General features: G+C 37.8%; 1 protein-coding gene across 1 annotated transcript in view; it reads right to left on the bottom strand.

Annotated features, from left to right (window-relative positions):
- NFU1 (NFU1 iron-sulfur cluster scaffold) overlaps positions 1-15424 on the bottom strand; it is a 29193-nt gene extending 13769 nt beyond the window's left edge. Inside the window, exons 1-5 of the mRNA XM_010845313.1 lie at positions 15326-15424; positions 12721-12821; positions 9135-9270; positions 3267-3333; positions 1517-1631 (exon numbers count right to left, since the gene is read on the bottom strand). Of these exons, the coding sequence (XP_010843615.1) occupies positions 1517-1631; positions 3267-3333; positions 9135-9270; positions 12721-12821; positions 15326-15387 (481 nt within the window). The 5' untranslated portion in view covers positions 15388-15424. The remainder of the gene's footprint in view (positions 1-1516; positions 1632-3266; positions 3334-9134; positions 9271-12720; positions 12822-15325) is intronic.
- Positions 15425-17122: the final 1698 nt, after the last annotated feature.

Genomic DNA, 17122 nt, shown 5'->3' with positions numbered 1-17122 from the left:
CAATTTGATCTCTTGTTCCTCTGCCTTTTCTAAAACCAGCTTGAATATCAGGAAGTTCACGGTTCACATATTGCTGAAGCCTGACTTGGAGAATTTGGAGCATTACTTTACTAGCGTGTGAGATGAGTGCAATTGTGCAGTCGTTTGAGCATTCTTTGGCATTGCCTTTCTTTGGGATTGGAATGAAAACTGACCTTTTCCAGTCCTGTGGCCACTGCTGAGTTTTCCAAATTTGCTGGCATATTGAGTGCAGCACTTTCACAGCATCATCTTTCAGGATTTGGAATAGCTCAACTCAATTCCATCACCTCCACTAGCTTTGTTTGTAGTGATGCTTTCTAAGGCCCACTTGACTTCACATTCCAGGATGTCTGGCTCTAGGTGAGTGATCACACCATCGTGATTATCTGGGCCCTGAAGATCTTTTTTGTACAGTTCTTCTGTGTATTCTTGCCATCTCTTCTTAATATCTTCTGCTTCTGTTAGGTCCATACCATTTCTGTCCTTTATTGAGCTCATCTTTGCATGAAATGTTCCTTTGGTATCTCTGATTTTCTTGAAGACTAGATCCCTAGTCTTTCCCATTCTGTTGTTTTCCTCTATTTCTTTGCATTGATTGCTGAAGAAGGCTTTCTTATCTCTTCTTGCTATTCTTTGGAACTCTGCATTCAGATGTTTATATCTTTCCTTTTCTCCTTTGCTTTTCGCTTCTCTTCTTTTCACAGCTATTTGTAAGGCCTCCCCAGACAGCCATTTTGCTTTTTTGCATTTCTTTTCACATTGGTATCTCCTAATCAAGTTCACTCCTTTTAACTGCTAATATATTTTTAAAATATTTCAATGAACATATTGAAATATGCTTCCACATGTTGTCTTGTGTACATTTATCAGACTCATTTAGAGTATATATCTAGAAGTTAAACTGTACCATTTAAAGGTGATTATACAAATGTTTGTGTGTGTGTGTGTGTAGACATATGTGCACACGTGCATGCTTAGTCACTCAGTCGTGTTCGACTCTTTGCAGCACCATGGACTGCAACCCCCCAGGCTCCTCTGTCCATGGGATTCTCCAGGCAAGAAAACTGGGGTCGTTATTATCTTTAATAGTGTGTTTAGAAATTATTCTAAAGTAATTAAGGCAGAAAGTTAAACTTCTGTTAAATCTGAGAGAAGGGCAAGCTGGTGAGCATTATATTATTTTGAAAACAATAAAATGTTATGTTATATTATACTATACTATAATATGATAAGTATTATAACAAATAATAGTAGTTTGAAATTTTTATAGTTGAAAGTTTTAGTTTTTTATAATATATTCCATGTAAACACACATTTTATAAAATGATGGGTAAAACTAGTATACATGAGGTTTTATCCCCTCTGGAATTGGTTCCAGCGCTCAATAAAGTATAATGACAAAAATCTGTTTCCCATGCTTTCAGAAATCAAGACAAATGTGAAGAAACCAGAACAATTTTTTAAAAAAGCTAAATATTAATTCCCAACATATTACCTGCTTCTCCTGAAGGTGTTTCTTCAGTAACTAAAGGTAAGCCAGATGCAAAGAAATCCATAATTGTGGCATAGATATCTGGTTTCAATAAATTCCAGTCTAATTCTTCATTCTCCTGTAAATATTTGAAGGAAAACATTACATTTTCATCCAAGAGCAAAGACAAAATACAAAACAATAATGTGAATCTTTTAGGACTCTTTCCCTATTTATATTCTATAACATGCAATAGCACTCATTTCTAGAAAATACGTCAGTTACTATTGAGGAGCTAGCTTATAATGACTTTTAGAAGATACAATCTTAGAACATATCCCATTCAATCATTCATCAAACCTGTATTAAGTGTGGTGTGTGTACATGCTCCGTAGAGGGGATATCAAAATGACTAAATGATACTTTTTCATAAAGTAAAAAGAGTTGGATTCTATTTTTAGAGTGGATAATAAACAGACTTCCCATTCTTTTAATAAAATAGGATATAACTGCTTGATGAACTATACAGGATATCCTATGACTATTTAAAAAATTCAACCTATGTATATTACTTAAGAGCATCAAAGACATAACTGTTGAACCCAAACTATAACATGTCTCATCTATGGCTACTATGCTAGAGGACTTGTGGACTGTCAACAAGATTGGTATCCTTAAGAAACAATCCATAGCCTTCCCTGATGTGCAGTGGATAGAAATCTGCCTGACAGTGCAGGGAACATTGGTTCGACCCTGGTCCAGGAAGATTCCATATGCCTTGCAGCAACTAAACCCATGGGCCACAAACTACTGAGCCTGTGCTCTAGAGTCCACGAGCCATAACTACTGAACTCATGTACTGCAACTACTGAAGCCCACAAACCACAAGAAGAGTGGCCGCCGCTCGCCGCGACTAGCGAAAGCCCACACAACCAACGAAGACCCAGTAAAGTAAGAAATAAAAATAAGTAAATCAGTAAGTGTAATCCTTCCAAACTGCTTAAGAGGAGTTCATTGAATACTTTTGATTTTGATGCAAAATTGGACAAGAGATTAAGTTCAGCACATATATATCAATTATAGATTTAAAAGAATATGCAGTTTAAATTTAAGTAATTCATTTCTCATTAATCTAGTACACTTAAAAATGAAAGTCTTTTGTACCAAATATGATCTCAGATATTGGATGGGTATAGCATATTTAGTTTGATTTTTTGACATTAAGAGATTATCCAAGTGTTACAGAAGTACACAGCCCACTGCTCTCATCTGTGAAGCTCTAAAGTCTCATTGCGGGATGGCAGGCTGACACAAAAATGTGCCAGGCGCCATTTTATAAATGCTCACTGTGAAAGAAGACAAATATTCAAGCATTCTGTTGGTCATATATATATATATATTTGATATATATATTAACATATATATATTTGATAATTTATTTACTTCTTTTTGTAGTCTATCAGTGTAAGCTAAGAATTAGTAAAAACAATACTTGGAAGCCTAAATTTTAGTCCTGCCAAGGTTGAGTCTTGGACACTGCATTTAACTCTCTGAAGCTTATGTTTTTCTTTCTTGAAAAACAAGAGATCTAGAAGTTAATTTCAACTTGTGAATTCTATTAAATAATTATCTTGAGAAATATGAGAAGTAAACTTGAGATTTTTAATAACAGCATGTGTAAAACACATTAAGAATGGATATTCTGGACAGCAGCATTGGACTCAGAAAAAAGCAGAAGTACATAACATCTTGTTTTATATAATACTCTGCTTACCTTTGTGACAGTGATGAAATCTGGTCCAAAAAAGACACTTTTTACCCCCTCAATCCTAAATAACTGCCTGTGAAAAAATAAAAACTGAGAGATAATAACTCAGTTGCATCTGATACTTTTGCAGCCCCATGGACTGCAGCCCGCCAGGTTCCTCTGTCCATGGGATTTCTCAGGCAAGAATACTGGAGTGGCTTGTCATTTTCTTCTTCAGGGGATCTTCCCAACCCAAGAATTTAACCCATTCTCCCGCATTGCAGGTAGATTCTTTACCTCTGAGCCACTGGGGAAGCCCTGGGGAATGACAAAACAGATTGGGAATAACCATACAGTATATCAGACCTTCCCCAGTGTCTCAGCAGTAAAGAATCCACTTGCAATGCAAGAGACGCAGGAGACGTGGGAAAATCCCCTGGAGGACAAAATGGCACTCCAGTGGCACTCCAATATTCTTGCCTGTGAAATCCCAAGGACAGTCTGGCCTAGGGTTATAGTCCAAAGGGCGGCAAAGAGTGGACAGGACTGAGTAACCGAGCACACACAAACTTTGTATCAACAGTATTACTTGGCAGTAAAGAGAAATGAACTACAGATCCCTACAAGAACAAGGATGACTCTCAAAATCATCATACTAAATCAAAGAAGCCAAACACAAAAGACTACATGGTTCCATTTATATGAAACTCTAGAAAAGGCAAAACGGGAGTAGACGGTTAGGTAGCATCACTGATTCAATGGGCATGAACATGGGCAAACTCCAGGAGATAACTGAGGCACAGGGAGGGCTGGTGTGCTGCAACCATGAGGTTGCAAAGAGTTGGACAGAAGTCAGCAATTTAACAATAGGGTAAGAAGATCAACAGTTACCAGCGTGAGAGATGTATTAACTATCCTTTCTGTGGTAATCATTTCACAATGTGTATGTGTATCAAATCTTCACACTGTATACCTTAAACTTATACAATGTTTTATAACAATTACATCTCACAGAAGCTAGAAAAAACATTGTTATTGGATTAATTGATCATTTTTTATTTGGTTTTATCTTTTTTTAATTGGATAAGTGTTTTACAAAGTTGTAGTTTCTGATATAAAACAGTATGAATCAGCTGTAAGTATACATATATCCCCTCCCTCCAAGAAAAAACATTTTTTAATAAAATTTTAAAAATTAAGTCATTGCCATAAAAAAAAGTTACCAGGGAGGTAAAGCAAGAGGAGACTGAAAACAAAGGGAAATGAGGGATCTTTTGCTGTGATAAAAATGTTTTATATTTGTATTTTTTTGGTGGATACACAATTGTATATACTTAGCAAAACCCAATAAATTGTACACTGGAAATTCCGTGATTTTTATTGTACGTAAATTATATTTCAGTAAAGCTAATTTTTAAGAGAAAGAGGGGCAGATTATAATTTGAAAAACCCTTCAAAGGATTTTGAAATACGGCCTCCCTCCCAGTCACTGATACATGTACCACATCTAGCAGACACTAGAGCAGTATCCTTTTCCCCCAACTTTAGGAATAAAAGCTGACATACTCCAAGGAAGGTCACAGTTTTCCTTTTCTTTGTCTACCATTGCAAGAATGTTATCAAAATTACTGCTTTGAAATTGCTTAGGAATTTTTCTGAAACAATGTCAGCTAAGTCCTTTACACAACCACTTAATGTTAAATCTGCAAGTCGTCACAAAGTTTTTGGTTGCAGCTTGCTTGCTTGCTTGCTAAGTCACTTCAGTCGTGTCCGACTCTGTGTGACCCCATAGACGGCAGCCCACCAGGCTCCTCCGTCCCTGGGATTCTCCAGGCAAGAACACTGGAGTGGGTTGCCATTTCCTTCTCCAATGCAGGAAAGTGAAAAGTGAAAGGGAAGTCGCTCAGTCGTGCCTGACTCTTAGCGACCCCATGGACTGCAGCCCACCAGGTTCCTCCGTCCATGGGATTTTCCAGGCAAGAGTACTGGAGTGGGGTGCCATCGCCTTCTCTGGGTTGCAGCTTATGATGCAATAAATCAAAACACAGACCTCTAAGTAGGACCCTTGATTAGCACTATTAGCAAAACTTCTTTTTCCTCCAAATGAAAGCACATTGCAAAAGAAGACACCTGATCTATGTCAGGGGATGCAATGGTAAAGAATCAGTTTGCCAATACAGGAGACGCAAGAGGTGGGGCTTCAGTCCCTGGGTTGGGAAGACCCCCTAGAGTAGGAAATGGCAACTCGCTCCAGTATTCTTCCCTAGAGAATCCCATGGACAGATGACCTTGGCAGGCTGTACAGTCCATGGGGCTGCAAAGAGTCAGGCACGACTGAGCAACTGAGCACACACATGGGCCATATCATGGAGACTGCTTGTAGCAAAGAGTTCAGAAGTTCTGTCCCTAAGAGAAAGAAAAAGCTGAAACAGGAGTTTGAAGCATTATTATAAATGCTTTGTCATTTAGGTTATTTTCCTTGGGACAATTTCAACTCATCAATGTAAACAAAATATGATACCTAGAAATGAACATACTCTCCCAAAGGTAGTCTAACTTGTTCTGAATACAAAAACTATTACCTCTCTTATGCTGGACACTAGGACTCTGTTTGACTGACTTTTTAAAGCATATTTCTAACATAATTGAGAGGTCAGATTCTTCTATCCCATAACTGTGCTAGGCATTTAAAAAATTTAAGCACACAGCTTAATACTTACTCTTGCTAGATTTTATCTTATTTGCTTCAACCTATCATACAAGCCTAATAAAACTTTTTAAAATGTCTCTGAATTTTGTCATCCAACAGATAAGCAAATCCTATCATCTGAAAAACTGATAATTATATCTTATTAATGTTGCTGGTTTTTAAAATGTCTTGAATAAACACGCCAACTACAGAGATTCAGAGCCCTTTCACATGTCCTTAGAGGTAGGTCTACCCTCTGCTTGTATTTCCTCATCTTCTCTGCAAGGCTAGGAAAAAACAAGTCAAATGCCTCCCTGAAGTCAGACATATTCCTGTTTACTCATTCACTCAACTAATATTTGAATACCGAGTAACAGACACCGTTCTAAGCATTAGGGACACGGTGACCAGTAGGACAGACTGGTTTCCGTCCTCATGTTTACAGCAAAAATATTCTCTGCTAAACAAAATAAGATTGACTGAAGATAACAAATTCTGTAAACACAAGAAATGGGTGAATTCTAAAAGATTAATTTGAAAAAGGTTTTGGCCAATTGAACATCTGACAATGATCTCCAACCAATTGATAACTGAATCAATTTGGGCTTTTTTATTTTTACATTTTTAAAAATACTAAATATGTGAGCTTATATCTGATGTACACATTTCAAACTATTGGGCTTTCCTAATAGCTCAGCTGATAAAGAATCACCTGGAATGCATGAGACCCTGGTTTGATTCCTGGGATGGGAAGATTCCCTGAAGAAGGGAACGGCTACCCACTCCAGTATTCTGGCCTGGAGAATTCTCTGTTATCAGTTTGATATACATTCTTCCATACCTTTTTTGTCAGTGCATTTTTGTGTTTTGTTTTCATACACATAATAACATACTGTATTCACTGTTTTGCAACTTGCTTTCTTCACTAATAGTATGTCTTAGATGTCACTCTATTAACAGTAAATATGGTTCCTCCTCATCCTTTTCAATATCTGTGGGCTATGGATGGACAAAGTTTATCTAACTATCCATACTGATGAATATTTAGATTGTTTCCAACTTACTACCATTATCAACAAGGCTACAATGAACACTACTGCACACAACTTATGTATATACGTGTTAATTCTTTCAGGCAGTGTTTTTCAGACCTACCAGTAAGTTGTAAAATCAATTATGTAGTAACCAGGATTTTATTCAATAAAATAAAACAGAACATAATAATATAAAAAGAAAGGAAATATAACCAAGTTTCATACCTTATAAAGGCAAAAACTGCCCCATCAAACACTTGTTTCATATATATATATATACACACACACACACATGTATGTGATTCATATATATATACACATACGTATACACAGATATAGGTATATCTTTGTATGTATACGTGTATATGTGTATAGTGCATCATCATATAAAATATTTCTTACTGTGGCTTGTATTAAAAAGCACAAAAAACAAATGTGCTAAGATATCTTCCAAGAAGTGGCATGTTTAGGTCAAAGGAAATTTGCACATTGATTAACTAGAAACTTTAAAAACCATTCTTGAGATAAGCATATTTCTGGCTCCCCTAAATGAGACACATAAAATGGCTGTGTGTATACAGAAACAGTTATCTAAATTTTCTCAATATCCTTGGCAATCAGTATCAGACTTAGGTTACCAAAAATTTCAATTGATGTGACTGACTTTAACATTTTTATTTTAAATGATTTCTCTAGCTATCAGTTTAGAAGGGGTTTTATAATTTTATCCTTGTGGCTTATCATCTGACATACATTTAATATGTCTTTATCTAGTGAATTTAAAAATTGTCACCACTGAATGTAAATTGGTACAGCCAGTACGGAAAACAGCAAGGCAGTTCCTTAAAGAACTAAAAATAGAGCTGCCATATGATTCAACAATCCCACTGCTGGATATATATCCAGAAAAAATGAAAACTCTAATTCCAAAAGATACATGCATCCCAGGATTCATAGTAGCACTATTTACAATAGTCAAGACACGGAAACAATCCAAGTGGCCATCAACAGATAACTGGCTTAAGAAGATGTGGTACAATGAAATATTACTCAATGATAAAAAGGAACGAAATAATGCAATTTACAGCAATATGGATGGACCTAGAGAATATTATACATAGTGAAGGAAGTCAGAGGAAGACAAATACTGTATGATATCACTTAAATGTGGAATCTCAAAAATAATACAAATGAATCTATACAAAACAGAAGCAGATTCAAAGACAGAAAATAAACTTATGGTTATCAAAGGGGAAAGGAAGGGAGCAACAAATTAGAAGGATGGGATTAATGATAAAGACTGCTGCTGCTGCTGCTAAGTCACTTCAGTCGTGTAGCCCACCAGGCTCCCCCGTCCCTGGGATTCTCCAGGCAAGAACACTGGAGTGGGTTGCCATTTCCTTCTCCAATGCGTGAAAGTGAAAAGTGAAAGTGAAGTCGCTCAGTTGTGTCCGACTCTTAGCGACCCCATGGACTGCAGCCCACCAGGCTCCTCCATCCATGGGATTTTCCAGGCAGGAGTATGATAAAGACTACTACACGTAAAATAGGTAAGCAACAAGTATATACTATGTAGCACAGGGAATTACATTCAGTATCTTTTCATAACCTATAATAGAATATAATCTGAAAAGAAAAATTAAAAAATCACTTTGCTATCCACCTGAAACTAACACAATATTGTAAATCAACTATACTTCAATAAAAATGAATAAAAACTGTCACCACTCGTTTATTAAAAATTCATGCCACATCTAATAATTATCATCATTTATAATTCTGAGAGGACTGTTTTAGAAACTACTCCATTTTGAAGCATCTAGAAGTTCAGCTATCCTTGAGAAAAAAATGAGCACATTTTTATGTTTTTTAAAAAACAGCGTTTTAAGATTTAGGATGGATATCTGCCATATTACCATTTTGATAGATTTTTTAAAAGTAAAAATATAAATTCTATTTAGTCACGCTACAGATCTCTTAAGTACATCACTTTTCAAGAGAAGAGTTTCTTAATATCAAATCTTGTTTTTCTTTATTGTTTACCTGAAAAGAAAACAATCTTTATACTGAAGAGATGCAACACACATAAAAGTGCAATAGCTAAGGCTACCTTAACTCCTGAAGTCAGTTATTTATGTTTCTCAGTAAAAGCAAATAAAAATAATACTATACCTAGCCAGAGGGGAGCGAAATGCTGTAGCTGGTGTGGGAAAATCCATGGTCCTTGTCTCGAGAACTGGTTTTCCTGGAATAAACTTTAAACTGTTGGGATTTGGGGTATCTTGTGTTTGAATAAACATGTATCTCACTAAAAGAGAAAAAAGAAAAAGGAATGTTATTCTAGAAAAAAATACTAGTTAACAAGCTTATGGACTATGAAGTGCTCATTTTCAGAGAACCAAAAGATATAAGAAAAATTAGAAAACAAAAAAATAAAGCTTTCTTGCCCAAGCTTACAAAAGAAGACTTGTTAAAGATAAAAAGCAAATTTATAAAAATATCTAGGATAATTACATTGAATTTTATATTAATATTATTTATATAGTTTTGTTACTCCACAAACTCTAGCAAAATCGTATACCTAAGTAGGAAGGCAGTCTTCGATGTATTCTCTTTGGTAATTCAATACCAAATTGGCTATAATTACAAATCATCATCACTTGCCAAAGTGCTAACATTAAAAAAAAAAAAATTATCATAATATTTATGTTATGCTTACTCATTACATGTCAGATACAGGGTTGAGTGCTTTAAATATATTTAAGCCTTTAACAATCCTATGAAGAAGGTATTATTGTTCCTACTTTACAAAAGAAGAAACTGAGACTTAGAAATTACTTGTTAAGTTACTAAAAGTTAAATAACTTGTCCAAAGGTATAGTGACATTATAAATCATCATATAAGTGAGACTCCACGTGAATTACTTTTCAGGATATTTTAAAATTATCTTCAGAAATTCTTCTGTTTCTTCTCAGGCCATGATTAGATTGAGAATAACAGAATCCTGAATTTCCTACCTTGCTATTATGATAACAGCTTGCAGGACAAAAAGATAACACTGAGGTCTTAATAGTTTACAACTATTAAACAGGTTCTGGTTATTTATGATAAAAATAAACTTAGTTTAAAAAAAAAAAAACCACCCAATTCTCACCTTAGAGCAGTACATGGAAATAGGTTAATTTATTGAGTAATTATCATGTGTTGCATATGGTGCTAAGCACTTTATGTGAGTTATATCATTTAATCCTTACATCCTGCCAAGGAAGCACTGTTTTTATCCTAATTTATAAATGACTAAACTAAACCTCAAAGTCTCCCACCTAGTTAAGTGACAGAGCCTGGACTCAAGCCTGGCCAGTTCTGCAGCACGTGTTTAACCACTGTGCATAGTGCCACTTCAAACTTACTAGTGCCAAGCATAAAAGAAAAAGATATTTAAGCTCAGTCTTTCTACCCTGTCATGATCCTCACATCACCTGTCTTAAGAAAGAGTAAAATATCACAAAGTAACAGTTTTATTTTAAATTAGAAAATGATAAAATTTGGCAAAACATATGGTTGGTATAAAAATACTTAACTATTACAAAAGAACATTCTAATTTGACAAATGAGATTCTTTCTGCACCTCTCCAGACAATTCCAGCTAACTGATGATGAGTCATTTTCTTGGTAAAGAAGAGCAAAACTCCCATACATTTTGATTAAGTCACCGTCTTGTAAAGATATTGGTTGGTGACTTGGTGCCAGGCAAATCCTATTAAGGAGAAAAATTTTAAATGATAACCTCCAACATTGAAGTACCAGGTTGGCCTGAAAGTTCCTTTAGTTTTCAAATAAAAAAATTTAAAGCTGTAACAGTTTTTGCCTGGTCATCAAAGAAACATGTGGTCTTGTGTTATCCTGATGGAAGATTATGCATTTTCTGTTGACTAATTCCAGACACTTTTCCTTGACTGCAGCTTTCAGTTGGTCTAATTAGGAGAAGTACTTAGAATTGTTTGGTTTTCCAGAAGGAGCTCATAATAGACGACTCCCTTCCAATCCCACCTTTGGATAATGACCGACCTTTGGTGTGTTGGTGGTGGTTTATTTAGCTTACCCCACAATCTCTTCTGCTCCACATTATTGAACGGTACCCACTTTTCATCACCTGTCCAATTTGTTTTAAAAATGGAACATTTGCATTATGTTTAAGTAGAGAATTGCTCGCCAAAATACAGTCAAGAAGGGTTTTTTTGCTTAACTTATGTAGAACCCAAATATAAATGGTTTGGGTTATATAACCAACCTGGTGCAAATGATTTTCAATTCTTGATTTGGATATATTGAGTGTGTCGGCTATCTCCAACATGGTATAAAACTGACTGTTCTCAATTAATGTCTCTATTTGATTGCTACCAACTTCAACTGGTCTATCTGATCATGGAGCATCATCCAGTGAGAAATCTCCAGTGTGAAACTTTGCAAACCACTTGGACATATGTGGTCAATCATACTACCTTCTCCATACACAACATAAATCTTTTTTTTGCATTTCAGCTACACTTTAACCTTTCTTGAAATAATAAAGTATAATATGCTGAAAATGTTCCTTTTTATCCTCCATCTTCAATATTACAGTAACTATAAAAAGTTCTTCAAATTAGATAAGCTTTTTAAAAAATGCATGCTGATATGGCAGCTGTAGAATACAATCTAACAAAATTGTTTTGAATGAAGTTAAAAACAACTAAGCGCTATTAAAGCCATCTTATGGTAAAAAAAAAAAAAACAAACATTTTGGCCAACCTAATACCTGATTTAAAATATTTATACTTCCAAGCAATAAATTCCTCTGACAAGGGAACAATTTTTCAGACGGAACATTATAGAAAAAGCTGCCACCACTTTCTGTAAATACACAGAAAATAAGGTTCTTTTAACCCTGTTTCTGACCAATCAGGTAACAGATAAAAAAGTAGACATAATCTCCCCCCAAAATACAGATTAATGGTTCCTGACATCAATATCAAAGACTAAAATAAGCAGGTTTCCAACTTGAAAGCCTAGATGACTACATAATTCAGTTCCATAAAATTTAAGTCTAATTAAAGTAGCTTACGGTAAATTACTATTTATGCCCAAATTGCTCTGTGATTCAAGCAAAGAGTCAAGGAAGGCAATCCTATTTTTGCCCCAGGATACAGGGGAGGTAAGGTCTCTACCCTGATCCAACTCATGCCATAAGACACAGTCGGCCACCCTCTAGAGAATGGCCATAAGCAGTTCAAGACAGCAATGGAAATGGAGATGGGCCAAGAGCTGAATCCAAACTCTTACAGCTCCATAAGCAAATCCAAACTCTTAACAGCTCCATAAGGTAGGCATTCACAGACAGACAGACAACACACCCTTGCCCCAAGGTTCCCTAACCACATGACTGTGGTCACATTGCAAAAATGTTCAAATCCTATCTTCATACCCATTTGTAACTTCTTTTTATATCTCCATTTCAGAAATTACTTATTGAGCAACTCTTATGTTCCAGAACATGTATTACACAACATGCTAAGATTTCACAGATTTACTGGACACTGTACTCAGGATTCTTGAAATTTAATGCCAAATGATATGTGTAAGCAAATAATTATTTATGATAGAAAAAATGTTATATTCTTTTCATAAGCATCTGAATAGAAAATTTACAAATTCTCATTGTTTATGACCTACAAAATTTCGTTCCGGCGGTTTGCTCTAAAAGAGATGAAATTTTACCTGTGTTACATAAGGTTGCAGGGAGTGGGAAAAGCGGTCTTTGGACAAACTGATGCAGAAGCTGTTTCTTAATTGTATATGGATTCGTCACATGACAGAATCTATATTTAAAAACAAAAATGACATTTTAGGAGATAAGCTCAAGTTTCTACTTCTCATATATAAAAAAAAACACAATGAAAATAATAACCAAGATGAATTTTCATTTTCCATCAACATTATTTCCACTCCCTTAGGCAAGCAATATCTGCAAACAATTTAAAACAAGAGCTCAAGGGGAAATGTACAACCTTGAAAACTGAGTGTACACAGAATATTGTAATATTTGGTGTAAAAGTTACAGAGTATTAGCTATGCATGAAGGAGGCAAAGCTACAAACTTTTTCCTTTTTCAGATACAAAAACAACTAGGTAATAGAGTCACGTGGTTCAAAATTCAAAGGGAATAAAAGTAAATACAGTGAAAAGTCTCCCTCCTTTTCGGTCTCTACCACTATGTTTCCCTGGAAAGAGATCAGTTCAATTCAGTTCAGTCGCTCAGTCATGTCCGACTCTTTGTGACCCCATGAATCGCAGCACGCCAGGCCTCCCTGTCCATCACCAACTCCAGGAGTTCACCCAAACTCATGTCCATCAAGTCGGTGATGCCATCCAGCCATCTCATCCTCTGTCATCCCCTTCTCCTCCTGCCCCCAATCCCTCCCAGCATCAGAGTCTTTTCCAATGAGTCAGCTCTTCACATGAGGTGGCCAAAGTACTGGAGTTTCAGCTTTGGCACCATTCCTTCCAAAGAAATCCCAGGGCTGATCTCCTTCAGAATGGACTGGTTGGATCTTCTTGCAGTCCAAGGGACTCTCAAGAGTCTCCTCCAACACCACAGTTCAAAAGCATCAATTCTTTGGCACTCAGCTTTCTTCACAGTCCAACTCTCACATCCATACATGACCACTGGAAAAACCATAGCCTTGACTAGATGGACCTTTGTTGGCAAAGTAATGTCTCTGCCTTTCAATAACCTCTGCTATTTGTTTTGAAAGGCATTTCAAATGCCTCCAAAAGTCTAACAGAAAGTATACTATTCTCCACCAAACTGCTAAAGAAGTCCACAGCCTATGTGCTTTTTGATTGGAAACATATTGACCCTGTTTTGTATTTCACCCTGAATATAATCAGAATGGAGTAACCAGAGTTAGAAAATTTCCCAGGTGTTGACTGGCTATTCTTTTCATGGATTTGACAACTTAAAAACAAAAGGAGAAGGGAAAAACAAATAGTACTGGAAAAGGAAACAAAAAGAGACATTAGTTGTGAAAATTTTAGAAATCTGATGTAATTACTTTAAAATCCAGTTTACTTTAAATATTAATACACCCATCCATTCCAATTTTTTTTTCACTGAGAAATTTTAAGCATATTTATGATCATTTTTTTGTTTTTTACATTTCTGATTCTTTTCACCTGCAAAAAGGAGGGGCTGTCTTCATTTCTGTCCCTAGCCACTAGCCTGATGACTTACCTCGGTTCCTCATTTCTAAGATGAAGTTAATATTTACAGCTACCTCATAAAGATTAAGGCAAAGATGGATCCAAATAATCGATGTAAAGTGATTAAAACAGTGCTAGGCCATGTAGTACAATTGTTTATTAAATGGAATTCAGGTTTGGGGTGAAGATATTTTTATCTATAGCACACTCCCTAAATCTTGGATACCTTGGACTATGGAAGGGCATCAAGGATGGAAAAGGCAGAAAGGACAAATAATCTGAGAAGAAATGAGTCTAGAGTAATAAAACAGTAAAGGTGAGTTAAATTATTTCAGGAATAAGAGAGGGAGACAAGAGGTGACTAACAAAAAATCCTTCTGCAAAGCTAATTTTTTAGGAAATGCATTTCAACTTTAAAAGCATCATTAGCACTAAAATCCCTAACACTGAGGAGGTCAACCTTTGTTAGGCTCTTTGCTCCTTTTGTTCCATTCGAGAAATCAGGGTACAACAGCTACTTAAGCCCTAGGTGCCTTTCGCCTAATCAATGTTGACAGATGTCAAAGACAGTGCAATAGAAAGAGGAAAGACAAGGAAACCAAGAGGGTTTAGCCGGTAGGAGTGGGCGGGGGAAATCTAGGGTTCTGGATGCACATGAGTTCCATCACTTCATTGCTGTGTGACCTCAGACAGGTCACGTTCCGTTTCCGGGCTTCACTGAGAAAATGATGACATTTTGTCTGACATTCTGATTTTGTGTTTAAAAGGCAGAGGAAATGCACATGGTAGAGGAGCTGGAGGAGCCATGATTTAAAAAGAGCTCCTCAGTGGGGTCCCTACAGTCGGTCTCTGAGAGTCTCCCCACCGCAGGGATTCAGGCACCGGGTCTCGGAGCTTGGGACCAGGAATGGCACGGTCCGCCAGAAACTGGGTCGCAGAGCTGCGTCACCGAGAGCTGCCCACCTCTAGATTCAAGTCTAACTCGGCGATGGGAGTGAACCTAAAAGCAAGGTCAGGGGCACTTCTCCCCACTCGGTTTAAGAGGGGGCGAACGGGACGACCACCGCTCAGATGGCTAAGCCCAGCGGCACCCCTATGCAGTTCCGGGACCACCACCTACCGCCTCCGCAGACCCGCGGCAGCGGCAGCAACTCCCCAGCCCAGGCGGGCCGCCGCCGCCATCTTAGTCCGAGTGCGCAGGCGTAGGACAGGACGCTCGCCCACCCCCGCCTCCCCCTGCCTTCGAAGCGGTGCCGAAGCCCCGCGCAGGCGTGAGCGCAGGCGCAGGTCAGTTGAGATCAGACAGGGCACCGGGAACAGCGCACCCTACTGGCCACTCGCGGCGCTGCTGCGGACTGGCCCGGCGGGCTTGAGTCTGGCTATTTGAAACCAGTTCAGTCAGTTCAGCCGCTCAATCGTGACTGTTTGCGACCCTAGGGACTGCAGCACGCCAGGCTTTCCTGTCCATCACCAACTCCCGGAGCTTGCTCAAACTCATGTCCATGGAGTCAGTGATGCCATCCGACCATCTCATCCTCTGTCGACCAGGTCTCCTGCCTTCAATCTTTGCCAGCATCGGGGTCCTTTCCAGTGAGTCAGTTCTTCGCATCAGGTAGCCAAAGTACTGGAGTTTCAACTTCAGCATCAGTTCTTCCAATGAATATTAAGGACTGATTTCCTTTAGGTTGACTGATTTGATCTCCTTGAGGTCCAAGGGACTCTCAAGAGTCTTCTCCACCACCAGTTCAAAAGCATAAGTTCTTCCACTCTCAAGTTTCTTTATGGTCCAACTCACATCCATACACGACTACTGGAAAATCCATAGCTTCGACTAGACGGACCTCTGTGGGCAAAGTAATGTCTCTGCTTTTTAATATGAGAAACGCTGGGCTGGATGAAGCACAAGCTGGAATCAAGATTGCTGGGAGAAATATCAATAATCTCAGATATGCACATGACACCATCCTTATGGCAGAAAGTGAAGAACTAAAGAGCCTCTTGATGAAAGTGAAAGAAGAGAGTGAAAAAGTTGGCTTAAAATTCAACACTCAGAAAACTAAGATTATGGCATCTGGTCCCATCACTTCATGGCAAGCAGGTGGGGAAACAATGGAAACAATGACAGCCTTTATTTTTCTGGGCTCCGAAATCACTGCAGATGGTGACACAGCCATGAAATTAAAAGACCCTTGCTCCTTGGGAGAAAAGTTATGACCAATCTAGACAGTATATTAAAAAGCAGAGACATTACTTTGCCAACAAAGGTCCGTCTAGTCAAAGCTATGGTTTTCCCAGGAGTCATGTATGAATGTGAGAGCTAGGCTATAAAGAAAGCTGAGCACTGAAGAATTGATGCTTTTGAATTGTGGTGTTGGAGAAGACTCTTGAGAGTCCCTTGGACTGCAAGGAGATCCCACCAGCCCATCCTAAAGGAAATCAGTCTTGAATATTCATTGGAAGAACTGATGCTGAAGCTGAAACTCCAAAACTTTGGCCACCTGATGGAAGAACTGACTCATTGGAAAAGGCCCTGAAGCTGGGAAAGATTGAAGGCAGGAGAAAAGGGGGATGACAGAGGATGAAATGGTTGGATGACATCACCAACTTAATGGACATGAGTTTGGGTAAACTCTGGGAGTTGGTAATAGACAGGGAGGCCTGGCGTGCTGCAGTCCATGGGGTCACAAAGAGTCGGACATGACTGAGTGACTGAACTGAACTAAGGTTGGTCATAGCTTTTCTTCCAAGGAGCAAGCATCTTTTGGTTTCATGACTGCACTCACCACCATCTGCAGTGATTTTGAAGCCCCTCAAAATAAAGTCTGTTACTGTTTCCATTGTTTCCCCATCTATTTGCCATGAAGTGATGGGACCGGATGCCATGGTCTTTGTTTTTTTTGAGTGAATTTGAAACCAT

Source organism: Bison bison, unplaced genomic scaffold (assembly GCF_000754665.1).
Source record: "Bison bison bison isolate TAMUID 2011002044 unplaced genomic scaffold, Bison_UMD1.0 scf7180017864215, whole genome shotgun sequence".
Classification (NCBI taxonomy): Eukaryota; Metazoa; Chordata; class Mammalia; order Artiodactyla; family Bovidae; genus Bison; species Bison bison.
The sequence above is the reverse complement of the archived record's forward strand: the minus strand, read 5'-3'. Positions and strand labels throughout refer to the sequence as shown.